This window comes from Rosa rugosa, chromosome 2 (assembly GCF_958449725.1).
Source record: "Rosa rugosa chromosome 2, drRosRugo1.1, whole genome shotgun sequence".
Classification (NCBI taxonomy): domain Eukaryota; kingdom Viridiplantae; phylum Streptophyta; class Magnoliopsida; order Rosales; family Rosaceae; genus Rosa; species Rosa rugosa.
In genome coordinates this window covers 53,438,196-53,453,280 of record NC_084821.1, presented here as the reverse complement: position 1 = coordinate 53,453,280, position 15,085 = coordinate 53,438,196, and the positions used below count along the sequence as shown (strand labels likewise).

Below are 15,085 nucleotides of genomic sequence, written 5' to 3'. Positions count from 1 at the left end.
CCTTTTGTATACATGATGTAACCCTATATAAACCTCATGGTGAGATGAATACAAGATATATACAATTTTTCTAATTCTCTACAACAACAAAGATGTACTTCGCCACTTCCTATACATTAAAAATAGCATGCTTACTTTATTCTAAAAATAATAATAATAATAATAAAAATAAATAACAATGGCATGCTTACATTAACATTGGTTTTGTAATATATCTATGGTTTATTGGTTTGGGTTTACTGCTTACATCCAAAGAACCTAAGTAGATCAAATATGCATCAAGCGGTTCCCCCAACCTTTAAGGTTTTTTTTGAATCAAGCCCACGGGGCGAAATAGTATATTCATCACAAGCCAGAATAGGCCATTACATACCCTTCCGCTGTCATTTAAGGGCATAGACAGACAAGAAGGTAGTGGTAATACCCACAATAGTACGTAGAAATAGACACACTCATTATACATTTCAGATCGTAGAGATAGCGGATATCCTCCTTCGGTACTACTCCAGAGACGCTACAAAGACATAGAGTGCGCATCAGTGCTTAGTTTCCTAATACAAGGAATTATTGTAATTTAGATAAAACTAAAAAAAACATAGGGTTGGGCCTAGGCCCTAAACCCTAGCCCAAATAAACATTGGATTAGGGCAGAAACCCAGCCCAACAATTAGCAGCCCCACATGGTAATCCGCAAGGAAGTTCGCCCGAGGCCCATCAAACCAGTTCGGGCCAGTCAGCCTGCTCCTCCCTTCCCCGTCGTACAGCACCGTCCGGCAAGATCCGTCCGACCCATGTCGCCCGATCCACGTCGCTACGCTTTGCACTGCCACGCCATCCGCTTGGCGTTCCAAACCGCAACAACCTGCATCACCACGTCGCCCAAGCAACGCCGCCACGACCTGCATCCTACAGACCAAAACCATCCCCGATCCAAGCTGCCCAACACCCCACCGCCATCGATCGAGATCTCTGACGCCTACAGTCCAGGAAACCCATCGATGGGGATCGTAATACCGGCCGGTGCAGCCCGACCACAACCATCTGAACCATCCCAGCCGAACCAACTAAAAAGCCAGAGCGCGGGCCGTAGTTCTCCAGTCCGGCAGCAACCCCATGACGGCAGGAGGCCAGAGGCCATCCCAACATCCGGGCGCCGCCGGACGAGAACAAGAATCGAACGGCGTAGGCCTTAGGGTTTCTGAGGTGAGAGAGAAACCTACTGTATCCCCCTACTACTCGTTCCCAACCTTTAAGGTTTGGTTATGCATCAAAGGTAACATATTAATGATTATAATCAATCACACCAAGTACAATATTTATTCAATGATTGGTTAAAAAATTGAAGAATGCCTTCTTTTATCTACTACGTAATATTGAACTAATTAGCCACTAGACAGGGACAGTGCTTCTCAAATTAAGGACACCAAAAGAAGTACGTAATAAATTAGAAGTACACCAAAAAAAGCTTCTCACAGACTTATACTACTCTATGAAACTCATACCCAAAACAATTTCTTCCATAAACAGGATTTATTATTCATCTCAGAAAAGTATTCACAAAGGTTATTACAAGTAATCAATCTCAAACTGAGAAACAAGCCAGAGGAATGATATGATTGAAGTATAAGCTCTGTACCAAAGGTGAAGATCATATGTCTAATTATTTGGAGGACATATGACATTGGTTGTGGGTTTTGTGTGGTCTCAGGGTATCATATTGATAAAAGGAAGATTCAGCATCTGTGGAGGCTTGCTTTATTGGATCGTACTGACAAAAGCATTTCTTTATGGAACCGTCAGCTTATAAGGTACAGTAATGTTTATCAACCAAGGACCAACACTTAATGGTTTCATGAATATAAACATTTGCCTAATAATGCTCCAATAATATAAATTACATGAGGGGCAATCACAAGTTCACAACCAATGAACCCCACTTGATGGGGAGAACAAATTATTGCCACATAATGTGAAGTATCATTCAGATCAGCTCAAAGCTAAAGTCACAACAGGAACCAACCTTTTCCTAGTTTTTATTCAGAGTTCCTAGATTTCGCTCTCACCCTCCCTCTTTTCATCCCTCCTAAGCTTGAAATTCAGTAGGCCTGGGCTCGGTGCGGTTCGGTTCGGTTTGGGCTTGAAACCGCAACCGCACCGCATTATTCGGTTGCTTCATTTTACAAACCGCAACCGCTTTTTACATTGTTTGGACTGCATTTTCGGTTGCACCGATTTACCGGTGCGGTGCGGTGCGGTTTGCACCCAAAACCGCATATTAAAACATGCAACCAAAACCTGGAAATTTGAAAACCTGCAGACTTGAAAAAAAAGTGGTGCAAAAGAGAGCCAAATTACACTAGTACAAAGCATATTAAAGGCTTGCTAATACACTCAGTCTGAATAGATTCAAAAATCAAATTACACTTAGACAAAGCATTTCCCAAAGTTTAAATTAACCAAATGCCGAATCTAAGAATGGGAGTTCATCAAAGTGCCAAATTACAAACCATTCCCCAAGTCTAAATTCACCAAATTCAGAAACTGAGAAAATATTCAAATAAAATGGCAGTCCAACAAGCAAGCAAACTTCCTCCAAGCAATCCAGCTCCTTCACTTCATCCCTCAGTGTCACTATCAGCAGTAGCACCTCCATCTATCCATCAAATTTCAAACAAGTGCAAAACAGAAAAACAAAAAAGGTAAGCCAACTCTACAACTCAAGTTCAAAAAAAATTAAAACGGTGAAACCCTTACCAATTTCTAGCTTTTCCAACTCGGCGTACAGCTGCAGCTCATCTGTTGTTGGTTCCTTAAACACATTAAATCCAGCTCCCCTTAGCCAATCACTCAAGCAAACTAATCCCTCAACCATCTTAGGGGTAAGGGAAGCTCTAAAAGGATCCACTACCCTTTTTCCAAGGCTAAATGCAGCTTCGGAAGCCACGGTTGAAGCAGGTACAGCGAACACATCTTTGGCGATTTGGGACAGAATGGGGTATCTTGGAGCATTCTCCTTCCACCAGGCCAAAATTTCAAACTTTGGGTTCGAAGGGTCTTCTGAAGCTTCCAATAGATACTTGTCCAGCTCATTCTTGATCACCACCACGTCTTTCTCTTGCCGCAAAAGCTTGAACTGAAGCAGAGAAGCTGCATGACTATCCTCTTGAACTTGCTGATGCGTAGACTCAATGCTTGGCATTGTCACGTTCCTTGAAGCCGCTGCAGCAGCTGGATCTTCGTCTGCAATTGAAGGAAAAATTGAGAAATTAGAGTATTTATATTCTAATAACTATACAAAATAATAAATGTGAGAACAGAAAAAACAAATAAAGAGTAACCTGCATAAAAATCAAACAACGAGCTCAAGGCTGTTTTCACTTCATCGATCTTCACTTGCACACATCCTGGGTCTGCTTGCAGCTTTGGGAAGAAAAATTCAAGATACAATAATTTGTATCTTGGATCTAAAACCACAGCAATAAGCAGAATTTTGTTTAGATCTTCAAGATGCAGCCAATACTTGTCAAACTTTTTTTTCATCGAAGTGCCAATGCTAACAAGAAGAGGATCCTCACTAGCTATGCACTTATCAAGCTCACCAACAATTGTGCACATCCAAAGGAGAGGCTCATTAGTAGTTACGTGCTTAGTGGCACTAAACTTCAAGGTTGCTTCATAGAAGATCTTGAGAAATTTGACCAGCCTTGCTGCCTTTTCCCAATCTGTTGCTTCATGAATATAAACATTTGCCTAATAATGCTCCAATAATATAAATTACATGAGGGGCAATCACAAGTTCACAACCAATGAACCCCACTTGATGGGGAGAACAAATTCTTGCCACATAATGTGAAGTATCATTCAGATCAGCTCAAAGCTAAAGTCACAACAGGAACCAACCTTTTCCTAGTTTTTATTCAGAGTTCCTAGATTTCGCTCTCACCCTCCCTCTTTTCATCCCTCCTAAGCTTGAAATTCACTAATTCAGTCTTCACCATCAGCTAGAGTATTCCCCAATCCCCACTCCAGCTGTAGTTCAACATCACAAAACCGTATAGTCATGAATATCGTGCGAATATCTGCAGCGTCCTTAAAGAATTATTTGGGTCCATTTATAGTCCCTACAACAAAACTACTATCAGTAACAGTACAGCAAAGATATTACCACCCACTTGCCATAACAACAGCAAAAGCAAGCTAGTAACCCTCCCTATAAATAACCAGCATCTGTAAATAAGGATATACACACAGTTTTGGAAAACACAAGCATCTAAAATGGCTTCCGCTTATCATCATAAGCCTCATGCTGTTTGTATTCCACTTCCAGCTCAAAGCCACATAAAGGCTATGCTTAAATTAACCAAAATCCTCCACCACAGAGGCTTTCACATTACCTTTGTCAACACAGAATTCAACCACAAGAGATTTCTTAAGTCTCGAGGACCCAACTCCCTCGCTGGCTTACCTGATTTTCACTTTGAAGCCATCCCTGATGGCATTCCAGAATCAGATGAAGATGCCACCCAAGACGGCACTTTGATTTTTGACTTCCGTCAGAAATCATCTCTTGGCTCCATTTCGTGACCTCCTGATAAAAATCAACACTACTAATCCTCCAGTGACTTGCATTGTTTCAGATGGTTTCATGTCCGCTTTTACTATAACAGCAGCAGAAGAACTTGGAATCCCTATTGCATTGTTCTACACTATTTCTGCTTGCAGCTTCATGGGATTCAGGAATTTCCGTACTTTGCTTGAGAAAGGGCTTGCACCACTTAAAGGTACTAAAATGATGATTGAAGGATTAGTTTCAATTTTATGGTTATTAAAAAGTATCTTGTCTTTTGGGCTTTGTAGATGAGACCTGTGTGACAAATGGTTTTCTGGACAATGTTATAGAATGGATTCCAGAAAAGAAAGATATCCGTTTAAGGGATCTACCATCCTTTTGTCGAACTACAGATCCAGATGACATCCTCTTCAACGCCACCATGGAAGCAGTCGAAAACGCAAATAAAGCTTCAGCTGTTGTTCTTCTCACACTTGATGCTTTGGAGAAAGATGTTTTGGAAGCTCTCTCCTCATCTATTTCTCCACCTGTTTATACAATTGGTCCTCTCCAATTGCTTCTAAATCAAATACCAGAAGATCCTTTGAAGCCTATGGGATACAGTCTTTGGAAGGAGGAAACAGACTGTCTCCAATGGCTACACTGCAAAGCACCGAACTCAATTGTTTATGTCAATTTTGGCAGTGTTGCGGTTTTGACTCCAGAACAACTTCTCGAGTTTGGTTGGGGACTTGCAAATACCAAGCTCCCCTTCTTCTGGGTTATTAGGCCTGATTTGGTTGCTGGAAAATCGGCAATCTTGCCGCCAGAGTTTGAAGCTGAAACCAAAGACAGAGGTCTAATAGCAAGTTGGTGCCCTCAAGAAGAAGTCCTAAACCATCCATCAGTTGGTGGGTTTTTAACACACAGCGGTTGGAATTCAACCTTTGAGAGTGTTACCGCTGGAGTGCCGATGCTGTGTTGGCCATTCTTTTCAGACCAGCAAACAAACAGTTACTACACTTGCAATGATTGGGGCATTGGGATGGAGATCAACACTGATGTCAAGAGAGACCATGTAGAGAAGATTGTCAAAGAATTAATGGAGGAAGACAAGGGTAAGCAGATGAAAAACAGGGCATTGCAGTGGAAGAAACTAGCTGAAGAAGCCACTGCTCCGCATGGTTCCTCATCAAAAAACTTGGACAATTTGGTAAATCAAGTCCTATTAAGAAAGCGCACATAGTTTTAATCTTTATTTCTTCTGTTTAATTAACTATGTACTTGGCCTGTTCCAATATATTAAAAATAGCATGTTTACATTAACTTTAATATTATCATTGGTTTTTTAATATCTATGGTTCAGTGTTTACTGCTTACATCCAAAGAACCTTATGTGGTTCAAATACAAATGATATGCATCAACGGGTTCCACCAACCTTTAAGGTTTGGTTATGCATCATGGTCACATATTAATGATTATAATCAATCATACCAGGTCCAATATTAATTCAATGATTGGTCAAAAAATTGAAGAATGCCTTCTTTTATTACTACCTAATTTTGAAATAATTAGCCTCTAGAAAGGGACAGTGTTTCCCAAATTCCTAAACCAAATAAAATTATAAGTACACCAAAAGAAGCTGCTCACAGACTCACACTAGTGACACTACTACTCTGTGAACTCACACCCAAAACAATTTCTTCACAGAAGATTCCAGATCAAGATTTTATTATCCATCTGAAAAATATATTCACAAAGCTTATTCCCAAGTATTCAATCTCACACTGAGTAGTGAGTCCCAAGCCAGAGGAATGCAATGATTGAAGTATAAGCTCAGTACCAAAAGTGCAGATCACATGTCTAATTATTTGGAGGACATATTAAAAGACAGTGACATTGGTTGTGAGTTTTGTGTAGGTCTCAAGTTCATTATAAAAGGAAGATTCAGCAGTTATGGAGGCTTGCTTTATTGGATCATACTGACAAAAGCATTTCTCGATTTTATAAGGTACAGTAATGTTGATCATCCAACAGGACCAACACTAATGATTTCATGAATATAAACATTCCAAACAATGCTCCAATAGTATAAATTACAGGAGGGGCAATCAAAACCAATGGACCCACTTGATGGGGAGAACAAATTCTTACTACAAAAAGCGAAGTATCATTCAGGTCAGCTCAAAGCTAAAGTCACAACTCACAACAGGAACCAAAAATATCTGAAGTTCAAAACACTAGTAACAAGGCAACACCTGACAGATATCTAAGAACTAAAGCAACCAGTAATTCCACAAAAACGAAAAATAATTGTCAAACATTAAGCAGCAGGTCCATGCATACCATCCCACAAAGATCTATAGTTAATCCATCACAATCTAAACTACTTATGTGCTTCAGTCTTTTCTAGCCACAATCTTGAACTTCCCAGATTCTTGTTGCTGCAAATAGAAACAAAACTCATTTAGCAAAACCCCATCAACACTTAAAACTAAACTACGCTAAAGTATACTGCAAAAGCAGGAGAACAAGTAGTGATTATAAACAAAAATATACCTTTTCCCACAAATCAGTGTGGGTTCTGCAAAACCCAGCTACAATATCACCCTTCCTTCCTTCCCTGTACTCTATGCAAAGATCCTCGTTCAACCCACAAGTCACATGGAACGCCAAAGGGCATTTGATCTCCGAGCACTGAATAGCACACCCACTTGCGCTCTTGCAGACATAACATCTCTCTTTCCACCTCCTTTTGGGAACCTTTGAGCAATCAATCCCCTCTCGGCCTTCCGGGTCCTTAAAGAACACCTCAGGAACATAAAGCGCGCACACAATATGTGCCCACCGGCCATCTCCAGTTGGCTTCATTGCTCCACCTTTGCCAGGACACAGACAGCAAGAGAAAGACTCATTGGACTGTGAAGCCTCAGAAGAACCGGAGCATTGCGAGCAGAACCAATCCCCCTCTGGAATACCCTTCACAAGGGGATTGCCATAGCAGGTGGCATGAACCATCAGATCACACCCATCACAGAACACAATCGGATCTGACGGATCTCCATCTGTGCTCTTACAAACAGCACAAAAAATCCCATCCTCATCCTCACACTCTTCCTCACCGCCCGAATCTTCCGGGCTCTTCTCTGAGGCATTTTCACAAACACCTTCCGTGCATTCTTCAAGTTTCCCCACTGCAGCCTCGAACTCTTCCCCGAGATCCGGCTTGTACTCAAGATTCAAATCCAACTCGGAAACCGGCTTCTCGGGGACTAAATCCGGCGGAAGCGCCCACACCCTCTTCTTCGCCGGCAACGAGTAGGTGGAGACAGCGAAGGTGGCGGGAGTTGGGTCAGGGAAAATGGGTTTTTCCCTCGTCTCCTTTCTCTTCTTCGCCGGAAGAATGGGCAAAACGACGTCGTGGCGGTGCTGGCTCTGTTGCTGCTGCATGAGTCTGAATCTTTTGAGAGGAGGTAGGCCATGGAAGTGGGGATCCATTTGTTTGAGAGAGTTTGAGATTTGGGGAATTGGGATTTGAAATGAAAGATAAGAAGGGAACAGGTTTGGGTTGTTTGATGGAGATATGGAGGGAAGTGAAAAGGGAGGAGCTTTTCATTTCGTTTTTGAGGGTTTGAAATTGGCGGGAGAGCTGAAATTGGAAGGCGTCTGTTTCTGAAAATTGAAAATTTGGATTTTGGGTTTTGAGATGAGATTTACTTTTTTAAAAACCAGCGCCCGGACCAATTTTGTGGTGCCAAAATTTGGGCTTCGCGCCTAGAGCCCATTTTCGAAAACTAAAGCTTTTTTTTTTTTTTTTTTGAATTGTATCTTTTTCAATTTTTGTAGTCGTTTATTAGTTGCATAATAAATAATAAAAACACTAGATTCACCGTTAAATTGAATTTACATTAATTGACTTGCTGACTTTATCCATTTCGTAAAGTAGGTGAATAAAAAATCTACCAAAAATAAAATTGATCAGAGTCGCAATATAATAGGTTACTTTAGATAATAAAAGCATCTCTAACAGCTTCTTTATAAAATTACTATTATAAGGACTAAAAATTTAAAATATCTAATTTTTCATCCATACTTGATACTTCCAACAAATTCTCCATTCCATTCTCAATAATTTATTATTCACAATTAAATATGGTAATGGGTTACTAGGGAACTTCAAAAATGAAAAATCACATGGTACTTTGACTATGCAAACGGACTCGGATTTGCAATATAGGATTAGGACCAAAAGTTTCAAATTATTAAGATTTAAGAAAATAAATGCAAGCAATTCCCAGTAACAGCAATTAGAGAACCAGATGAAATCTTGTTCAAGTGAAAGCTCGATCTGGAAGTTGAAATGAGCTGAGAATAATGAGACTAAGACTCATTGTTTGTTGAAGTGAGTTTATGGTTAGATAAGAAAGAATTGTATGAGGTTCTATTCAAAAAAAAAAAGAACTGTATGAGGAATCAAGCAAGGCCGGAGCCTAATTCACACTTCAGAAGAAGCTAAAAAGGTGGATAATAACTTTAAACAATCCAAAACAAACTACAGCAGATGGATTCATCTTAAGTTCAACAAAGAAGGTTCTTAACTCCAATCCTTCAAGAACTGAAAACTGAACTTTTCAATAGAAATATGAACCTGCATCATAAATCAAGTTAACTTGGCAAATCTTTGAACCCTTTTGACACACATGAAATTCCTCGCATAGCTCTTCCTCCGTTTTATATGGATGACCATCCTGCCTATTGAACCGATTCTTGGTTGAAATAATCATGGTATTCAAAACTTCACCGTATTTTAACAAGTACTTTGCAACTTCCATCTCATGCTGCCCTCCTTTGAATCCCTTTACGCAGATAGTCTTAAGGCTTGATGACAAACAAATAGGCACAAACTCGGGTGGATTCCATTTACACTCTGGGATCTCCCATTCATCAAAACTGGTGTTCTGACAATTATATTTACAAGAGTGAATGAAATGAGAAAGATTAATGAAAGCATGTTGGTATCAAGGAGAATAAGTAGAAATGCATCATACTCTATGTTCCATGCCAAGATATTCCAGCTTAGGTGATCTCTTCAGCAACTCTGTTAGCAATCCCCAGTTGTAGCAGTCCCGAAGAGCCAGCTCCAGTTTGACCAAGTTTTCCAAAGCAGGTACACACCAAGCCTTCATGAAAGATAAAATGTTCATCGAACAGAAAATCAGGCAAGGTAATAGCTGAAATATATACGTTAAACAACCAGTTTCAGGTAACAAGTTAATTAGGGAATACTTACCTCCAAACATTTAGGACGAGCATCAAGAGACAGAAATTTAACATTGTGAACTTTTGTAAGTAAAGCAGCTGCGCGGTTAGTGAATCTCGGAGCTTCATCTTCAAATACATCATCTTTATCTCGAAAGCAAACATCATCAGCAATCAGACATCTGTCATTATATACAATCCTAGTTCTTTCTGGACATTTTGCACTCTCCAAATTGTAATTTGTTAAAACACCATCTGTGACTTCAAGGTTCTCCAGCTTCGGGGCATTGATAAAAATGTTGTTGGGACGCTTATAGTTGTTGCTGGGATAGTCCAACAATATTCTCAGCGTCTTCAATTCAGGTGCAGAGATTTTGATATTCAAAACATTGTAAAAACTAAGGTGTGCATCAATAGTCAACTCTTCGAGCACAGGGAAGTGAGAAAAAAGTTTCTGCATTGAATCATCATCAAAATCTGATACATAGAGGACCTTGAGGCATGGGAAACACCCTCCTGTAGCAGCAGGGTAGGTAATGCAATTTGAATGCAATGACAAAACCTCAAGTGTTTTGCATTTGAAAAGGCTTAGAGGCATTTGAAACTCATCATTCTTGCGATACTGAAACCAAAGAGAAAGATCAAGTTCAACAATATTATGCCTAATGGCAGCACGAATCCACCTCTGAACGCGAGAGAAATCCCCAGTACTGAAGTTCTCACAATGGTGGATGTGAAGACAGATTTTTCGAATGTCTGATGAGCCACGGAAGGAAAGTACACAACCAACAAATTTCATAAAACGATCAGTCCTCTTGGTAGGGAAGTCTACGTCATTGAAGTCCAAATTGCGAAGAGACCTCCATAACTTGTTCCATCTCCTAGACAGAAGGGTGGTCCACACAGCATATATTGTAGGAAGGAATGACAGTATGTGGCAAACAAGTGCATCTGGCAATGCACTAATTCTATCAACTCCTTGTTGTTGACGCTTTGACTCCGAATCCATTTATACCCTAATGGTTTTTCAAAAACATGATCAAACTTGCATAATGGTCTTAACTTCAACAGCTTATTCTACCTAGAATTTCATAAAAAAAAAAATTAAGTATTCTGTTTTAGATATATAGAAACTGAAGCAGAGTAACTTACATGAAAAAACTTCATGTCTTAGTACATTACAATTCCCTAAAATAAAATAGTGAAAAAAAAAAAAAAAAAAAAAGTGACTTGAAAAGAGATCAGACACTTTGTAACAACTTTGACATACCTGTTTCAGGCTTGAAAGGTGATCAACACTGGTGCAGAATCACGACGACTAGCCTAAAGTGCAAGAACACTCAATTCTGGTTCAACTATACATACAAGGAAACAACAATCAAATTAAATGGTTGTAAATGTGGTGATGCTAATCAAATCATAACAACATATTCTGTGACTCATCCCAGATTTCAGTGAAATGACTTGTAATCACCATTTCAATCCCATATATTTAGGTTACAAGAAAAACAAGAGAACAAAGCCAGATAACAGTAACCCATGAATTGAAAGTAGTCTTTCTTTTCTTTTACCCACCGAACGTTTTCAGAAATCGTTGTGACCGGTCGTACGGCTGCCGGTATCGCGCGGTGACGTCACGGTTGTGACCGGTGAGACGGCGGTGGGTTTCAACTTTCAACCCAGAAAACAAAAACGAAGAGAGAAAAAATTCGTTTTGAGAAACTCAAAACTTCTGCTACACAAAATTCTAGACGGTTCTAATAGACACCTCGCACCGCCCTTTTTCTCAAAAAACAAAAACAATAGACACCTAAGAGAACGAGCAGACTTTGCTACAAAAAAACGACATCGTTTGCTCTAATGGCTCTATGGGTCAAATCCGAAGAATCGAGTCGGGTCATGACCCGGGAACAGTGGGAGGCAGTACAGTAGGTGGCTGAGCCCTCTGGGCCGGGGGTTGGGATAAAGTAGTCTTTCTATGTATTTCTCATTTCGGGGTTACTCGACTCTTTCTATGTATTCGTTGTGTTGTTTCGATACTTACTGAGTCAGTCTACTATAAATGGCAAAATCCAAGTGCTCATATGAAGAAAATTTTCTGATGTCTGTTTGGTCAGACGTACCACGTGTCTGGTATGTCTGACGTACGCAAGAATTTTTCGTGACGAAATGCCAACAAAGGCCACAAGCCCACAACTATCAGTTCATATGATAACAGAAGAATTCTTTATACTGATCGTTTAAAGTTTCTACATTCACATTTCATTCTTCCTTTTTCGGCACGCTCCGTCTCCATATTCCTGCCAAGGCACTACCGATGATTGAATGGGAAACGCTGGAAACAGCGCATGGTACTGCAGTAAGAGGATTTCCAAAGTGCTGAGTAGCTAGAACAAGTCCAAGCACCGAATTCTGAAACATAACAGTCGACAAGAACATGTGGGTTACCGAATGACTACAGATCTACAATGTCTATTCTCTCCAAGCTAATTCAGAGTGGAAAGCTAGAATGATTTACTGGTCAAAATTATTAGCAACTCTCTTTTAGAAATCCAGCTCTACGAGAGAGAGTGAAATGTTGCTAACCTGCATGCCAACCTCAATTGAGATAGTCCTTGATGATGCCACATCAAGCCCAAGTAACCTTGAAAGCACGTAACCAAAGAAAAATCCAGATGCATGCAGAAGGGAGGAAGCTAGCACAACTTGTAGACCAGACTTGAGGATTGCGGAGGAACTTTGGGCAATTGCGTTCCCACAAAGAACACCTACTGTTGTCACAGCAATGGGTGGCATCAAGGGGGAGACAAATTTAACCAGACCTTGGAAGTACTGATTCAGAAATGCACCGGCCATCACAGGAAGAAGCACAACCTGTATTGAAAGCATATTGTAGCCTCATAAAATTTATCAGAGCAACAACAACAACTAAGAAATGGCAGTAAGTTAAGAATGACACCTGCAGTGTTGAGAATAACATCCCAGTTGCATCTACTGCAACATATTGACCAGCAAGTTTGGCCGTGAGAAAAGGGGTCATGATCTACAACATGAATGGGTAAAAAGAAGATGAGGTTACTTCAGAAAAGGTTACTAGAAAGGGGGCTTCGAAACTATCTATCTAAATATTTTCTAGAAGATGTGTTAGTCTTCTAGAAAGTCGTGTCAGTTTACCAACCACGGCTGATATAGTGCTCGCTGCTGTCATTAACACTGAAAGTGCCACATTTCCACTGGAAAAACATAAAGGGCGTCAGATGCTTTGGCCATGTAGAGTGAAATGAAAAAGTAAAAGGCAAAGTTCACTTTTGTCCGCCTAGTTTTTCTAAATATATTTGATCCCTTTGGTCTCAGTTTCAATAATGATAGCCCTGAAAGTTTCAATTTGTGTCAACTTGGACATCAATCCTCCCGTTCAATATGTATCAACCCTGCCCTCTATCTATTGCTATTGACTATATTATACAGAAAAGTAAGAAGGAAAAAGTAGTAAGATTTCAACGTGATCTCAAGTTCATGCATGTAAGCCACTCCTAATTCACCACAAGAATTTCAGATAGTCAGAGAGAACCATAGTGTTTCAAATTTCAATCATATAATATATAGATAACTATACTTATTGAACTCGCCTAAACTTTATTGCTGACAACATAGAGGAGTGCGATGATTACCACATGCCGCTTACATAGTCAGAAAATGTTTTTTGAAATAGACGATTTGGACCTAAGAAAATACAAAGGTCATGTGAAATTGAGATCATGTTGGAGATAGCCAGATGCCTTTCTTGTCCAATCAAATAAACAAAGCTGAGGAAGGTGGGATAGATGGACACAAATTGACAATGATTGTGTCGAAACTATTGACAGAAAACTGGAACTTTCAGCAACAGAAAATAAAACTAGACCTTTTGACACAAACAACTAAATAAGAAGAGTATATATACCGTGCAATATAAGTGACAATGTTACTTGCTGTTCCTGCAAGAAGTCAACAAACAAACAAAAAATTATTTCCAGATAGAAAGAGGATGAAGTAAAGAAGGATATAAATACACATATAGTATATAAAGACTATCAGACATACCACCCGGGCAGCACCCAACCAATATCAAACCAGCTGCATAATGCGATGGCAGATTCAAAAGCTTGCTCACAAAATATCCTGATAAAGGCATCACCTGAAAAAAAAAAGTCACATTAAAACCATAAATGTAACAAATGGGGAGCCTAAACACATTGAAGGATGTATAATCTGTATTCCAACAAACAACTTGAGTTAGAACTAATCAACAAATGAGGTCTTTGACACTGAATAGAGCAATGTTTAGTCTTGCTAAAAGGATTTGGAGTTTAAACAAAAATAAAATCGACATCTTCTGAGACACCCACAAGAGTAAACATTGCCAAGTTCTAGCAAAGATTCGAATTTTCCAAGAGCAAAAACAGAGACTGATAAGTACCAAATGGATCATATATGCATTAAACAAAATGTAGGTAACCAAAATTGAAGCAATGACTGACCGAGTACTGAAGAAAGAAGCCAGAGAACAACTCCTTGGGCATAGCCAAAGCGTCCCTGAGGTCATTGAAAGTGAGGGTCATACCCATTCCAAGCATAGTGAGCGTTAAGCCGAAAAAATTGAGCTTGGGTGTGACCCAGTTGAAGGAACCGGGACTGATGAGGCCCAGGAGGCACCCCAAAGCAACCCATATCGGAAATGCATTGGAGACAGCCTCACTCACCGCTTCAACCCAGTCCCTGAAGCTCCTTTTGCCATTGGCACTGAAGCTGTTCGACGAAATGCCTGAACGAACTGGAGCCACTGACGACTGCGGCTTCTTTGTGGTGGCTGCAATGGAGGAGAAGGGAGTTGAGGGCAGGGGCCATTTGGGGTTTTGGAGAGACGGTGATTGGGAGTGAGAGTGGGATCTTAGTGCGAGTTGAATAGAGGAGGAAGGTGATGGTTTGGATGGGAGTTTAGTAGCTCTGAGTGGTGATTGGTTCGAAATGGGGTTTGGGTTTACTTGGAATCTGAAGGCTCTGTTGCCATGGACGTATGAAAGTGACGACTGCATTTTCTCTCTCTATTTCAGAGTTTGAGGACCTTGTTTTCACTTCAGGTGTTCCTCTTAACTCTCAAGTGAAGTGCCCACCTTCTCAGACACCTTCTTTTTTTTTTTTTTTTTTTTTCTTTTTTTTCTGGGGAAGTAATATGCTTCTGTATTTGACCAATCTCGAGCTAGAAATCAAATAACCCACTTATTACAACTCGTTTT

General features: G+C 40.1%; 3 protein-coding genes and 1 pseudogene across 4 annotated transcripts; 1 reads left to right on the top strand and 3 right to left on the bottom strand.

Annotated features, from left to right (window-relative positions):
- Positions 1-3,999: 3,999 nt before the first annotated feature.
- On the top strand, positions 4,000-5,901 carry LOC133728323 (7-deoxyloganetin glucosyltransferase-like; annotated as a pseudogene).
- A 617-nt stretch (positions 5,902-6,518) lies between these two features.
- LOC133732722 (uncharacterized) lies at positions 6,519-8,226 on the bottom strand. Its single transcript, XM_062160306.1, has 2 exons — positions 7,110-8,226; positions 6,519-6,994 (listed from the first exon to the last, which is right to left on the bottom strand). Exons 1-2 carry the CDS (start codon positions 8,046-8,048, stop codon positions 6,950-6,952), a joined length of 984 nt encoding a protein of 327 aa, XP_062016290.1. The 5' UTR covers positions 8,049-8,226; the 3' UTR covers positions 6,519-6,949.
- A 790-nt stretch (positions 8,227-9,016) lies between these two features.
- Positions 9,017-11,771, bottom strand: LOC133728324 (putative F-box/FBD/LRR-repeat protein At4g26350). 2 transcript variants are annotated; one of them, XM_062155738.1, is made up of 5 exons: positions 11,385-11,771; positions 11,080-11,164; positions 9,841-10,890; positions 9,599-9,730; positions 9,017-9,508 (listed from the first exon to the last, which is right to left on the bottom strand). In XM_062155738.1, exons 3-5 carry the CDS (start codon positions 10,816-10,818, stop codon positions 9,182-9,184), a joined length of 1,437 nt encoding a protein of 478 aa, XP_062011722.1. In that variant the 5' UTR covers positions 10,819-10,890; positions 11,080-11,164; positions 11,385-11,771; the 3' UTR covers positions 9,017-9,181. The 2 variants fall into 2 exon arrangements, with proteins under 2 accessions (XP_062011722.1, XP_062011721.1); XM_062155737.1 differs by having other exon boundaries at positions 9,841-10,825.
- Positions 11,772-11,868: 97 nt separating this feature from the next.
- Positions 11,869-14,983, bottom strand: LOC133728325 (probable sodium/metabolite cotransporter BASS1, chloroplastic). Its single transcript, XM_062155739.1, has 7 exons — positions 14,330-14,983; positions 13,893-13,986; positions 13,753-13,786; positions 12,988-13,042; positions 12,769-12,852; positions 12,396-12,683; positions 11,869-12,221 (listed from the first exon to the last, which is right to left on the bottom strand). Exons 1-7 carry the CDS (start codon positions 14,882-14,884, stop codon positions 12,072-12,074), a joined length of 1,260 nt encoding a protein of 419 aa, XP_062011723.1. The 5' UTR covers positions 14,885-14,983; the 3' UTR covers positions 11,869-12,071.
- Between the last annotated feature and the right edge of the window lie 102 nt (positions 14,984-15,085).

Coding starts and splice junctions, on each gene's coding strand:
- LOC133732722 (XM_062160306.1), bottom strand. CDS start 8,048: ATGGATCCCCACTTCCATGGCCTACCTCCTCTCAAAAGATTCAGACTC. Junction 6,995..7,109: donor ACACTGATTTGTGGGAAAAG/GTATATTTTTGT, acceptor TTCTATTTGCAG/CAACAAGAATCTGGGAAGTT.
- LOC133728324 (XM_062155738.1), bottom strand. CDS start 10,818: ATGGATTCGGAGTCAAAGCGTCAACAACAAGGAGTTGATAGAATTAGT. Junction 9,731..9,840: donor CTCGTCCTAAATGTTTGGAG/GTAAGTATTCCC, acceptor TCTTTCATGAAG/GCTTGGTGTGTACCTGCTTT. Junction 9,509..9,598: donor ATCTTGGCATGGAACATAGA/GTATGATGCATT, acceptor TATAATTGTCAG/AACACCAGTTTTGATGAATG.
- LOC133728325 (XM_062155739.1), bottom strand. CDS start 14,884: ATGCAGTCGTCACTTTCATACGTCCATGGCAACAGAGCCTTCAGATTC. Junction 13,987..14,329: donor GCTTCTTTCTTCAGTACTCG/GTCAGTCATTGC, acceptor TTTTTTTTTCAG/GTGATGCCTTTATCAGGATA. Junction 13,787..13,892: donor GGTTGGGTGCTGCCCGGGTG/GTATGTCTGATA, acceptor GACTTCTTGCAG/GAACAGCAAGTAACATTGTC.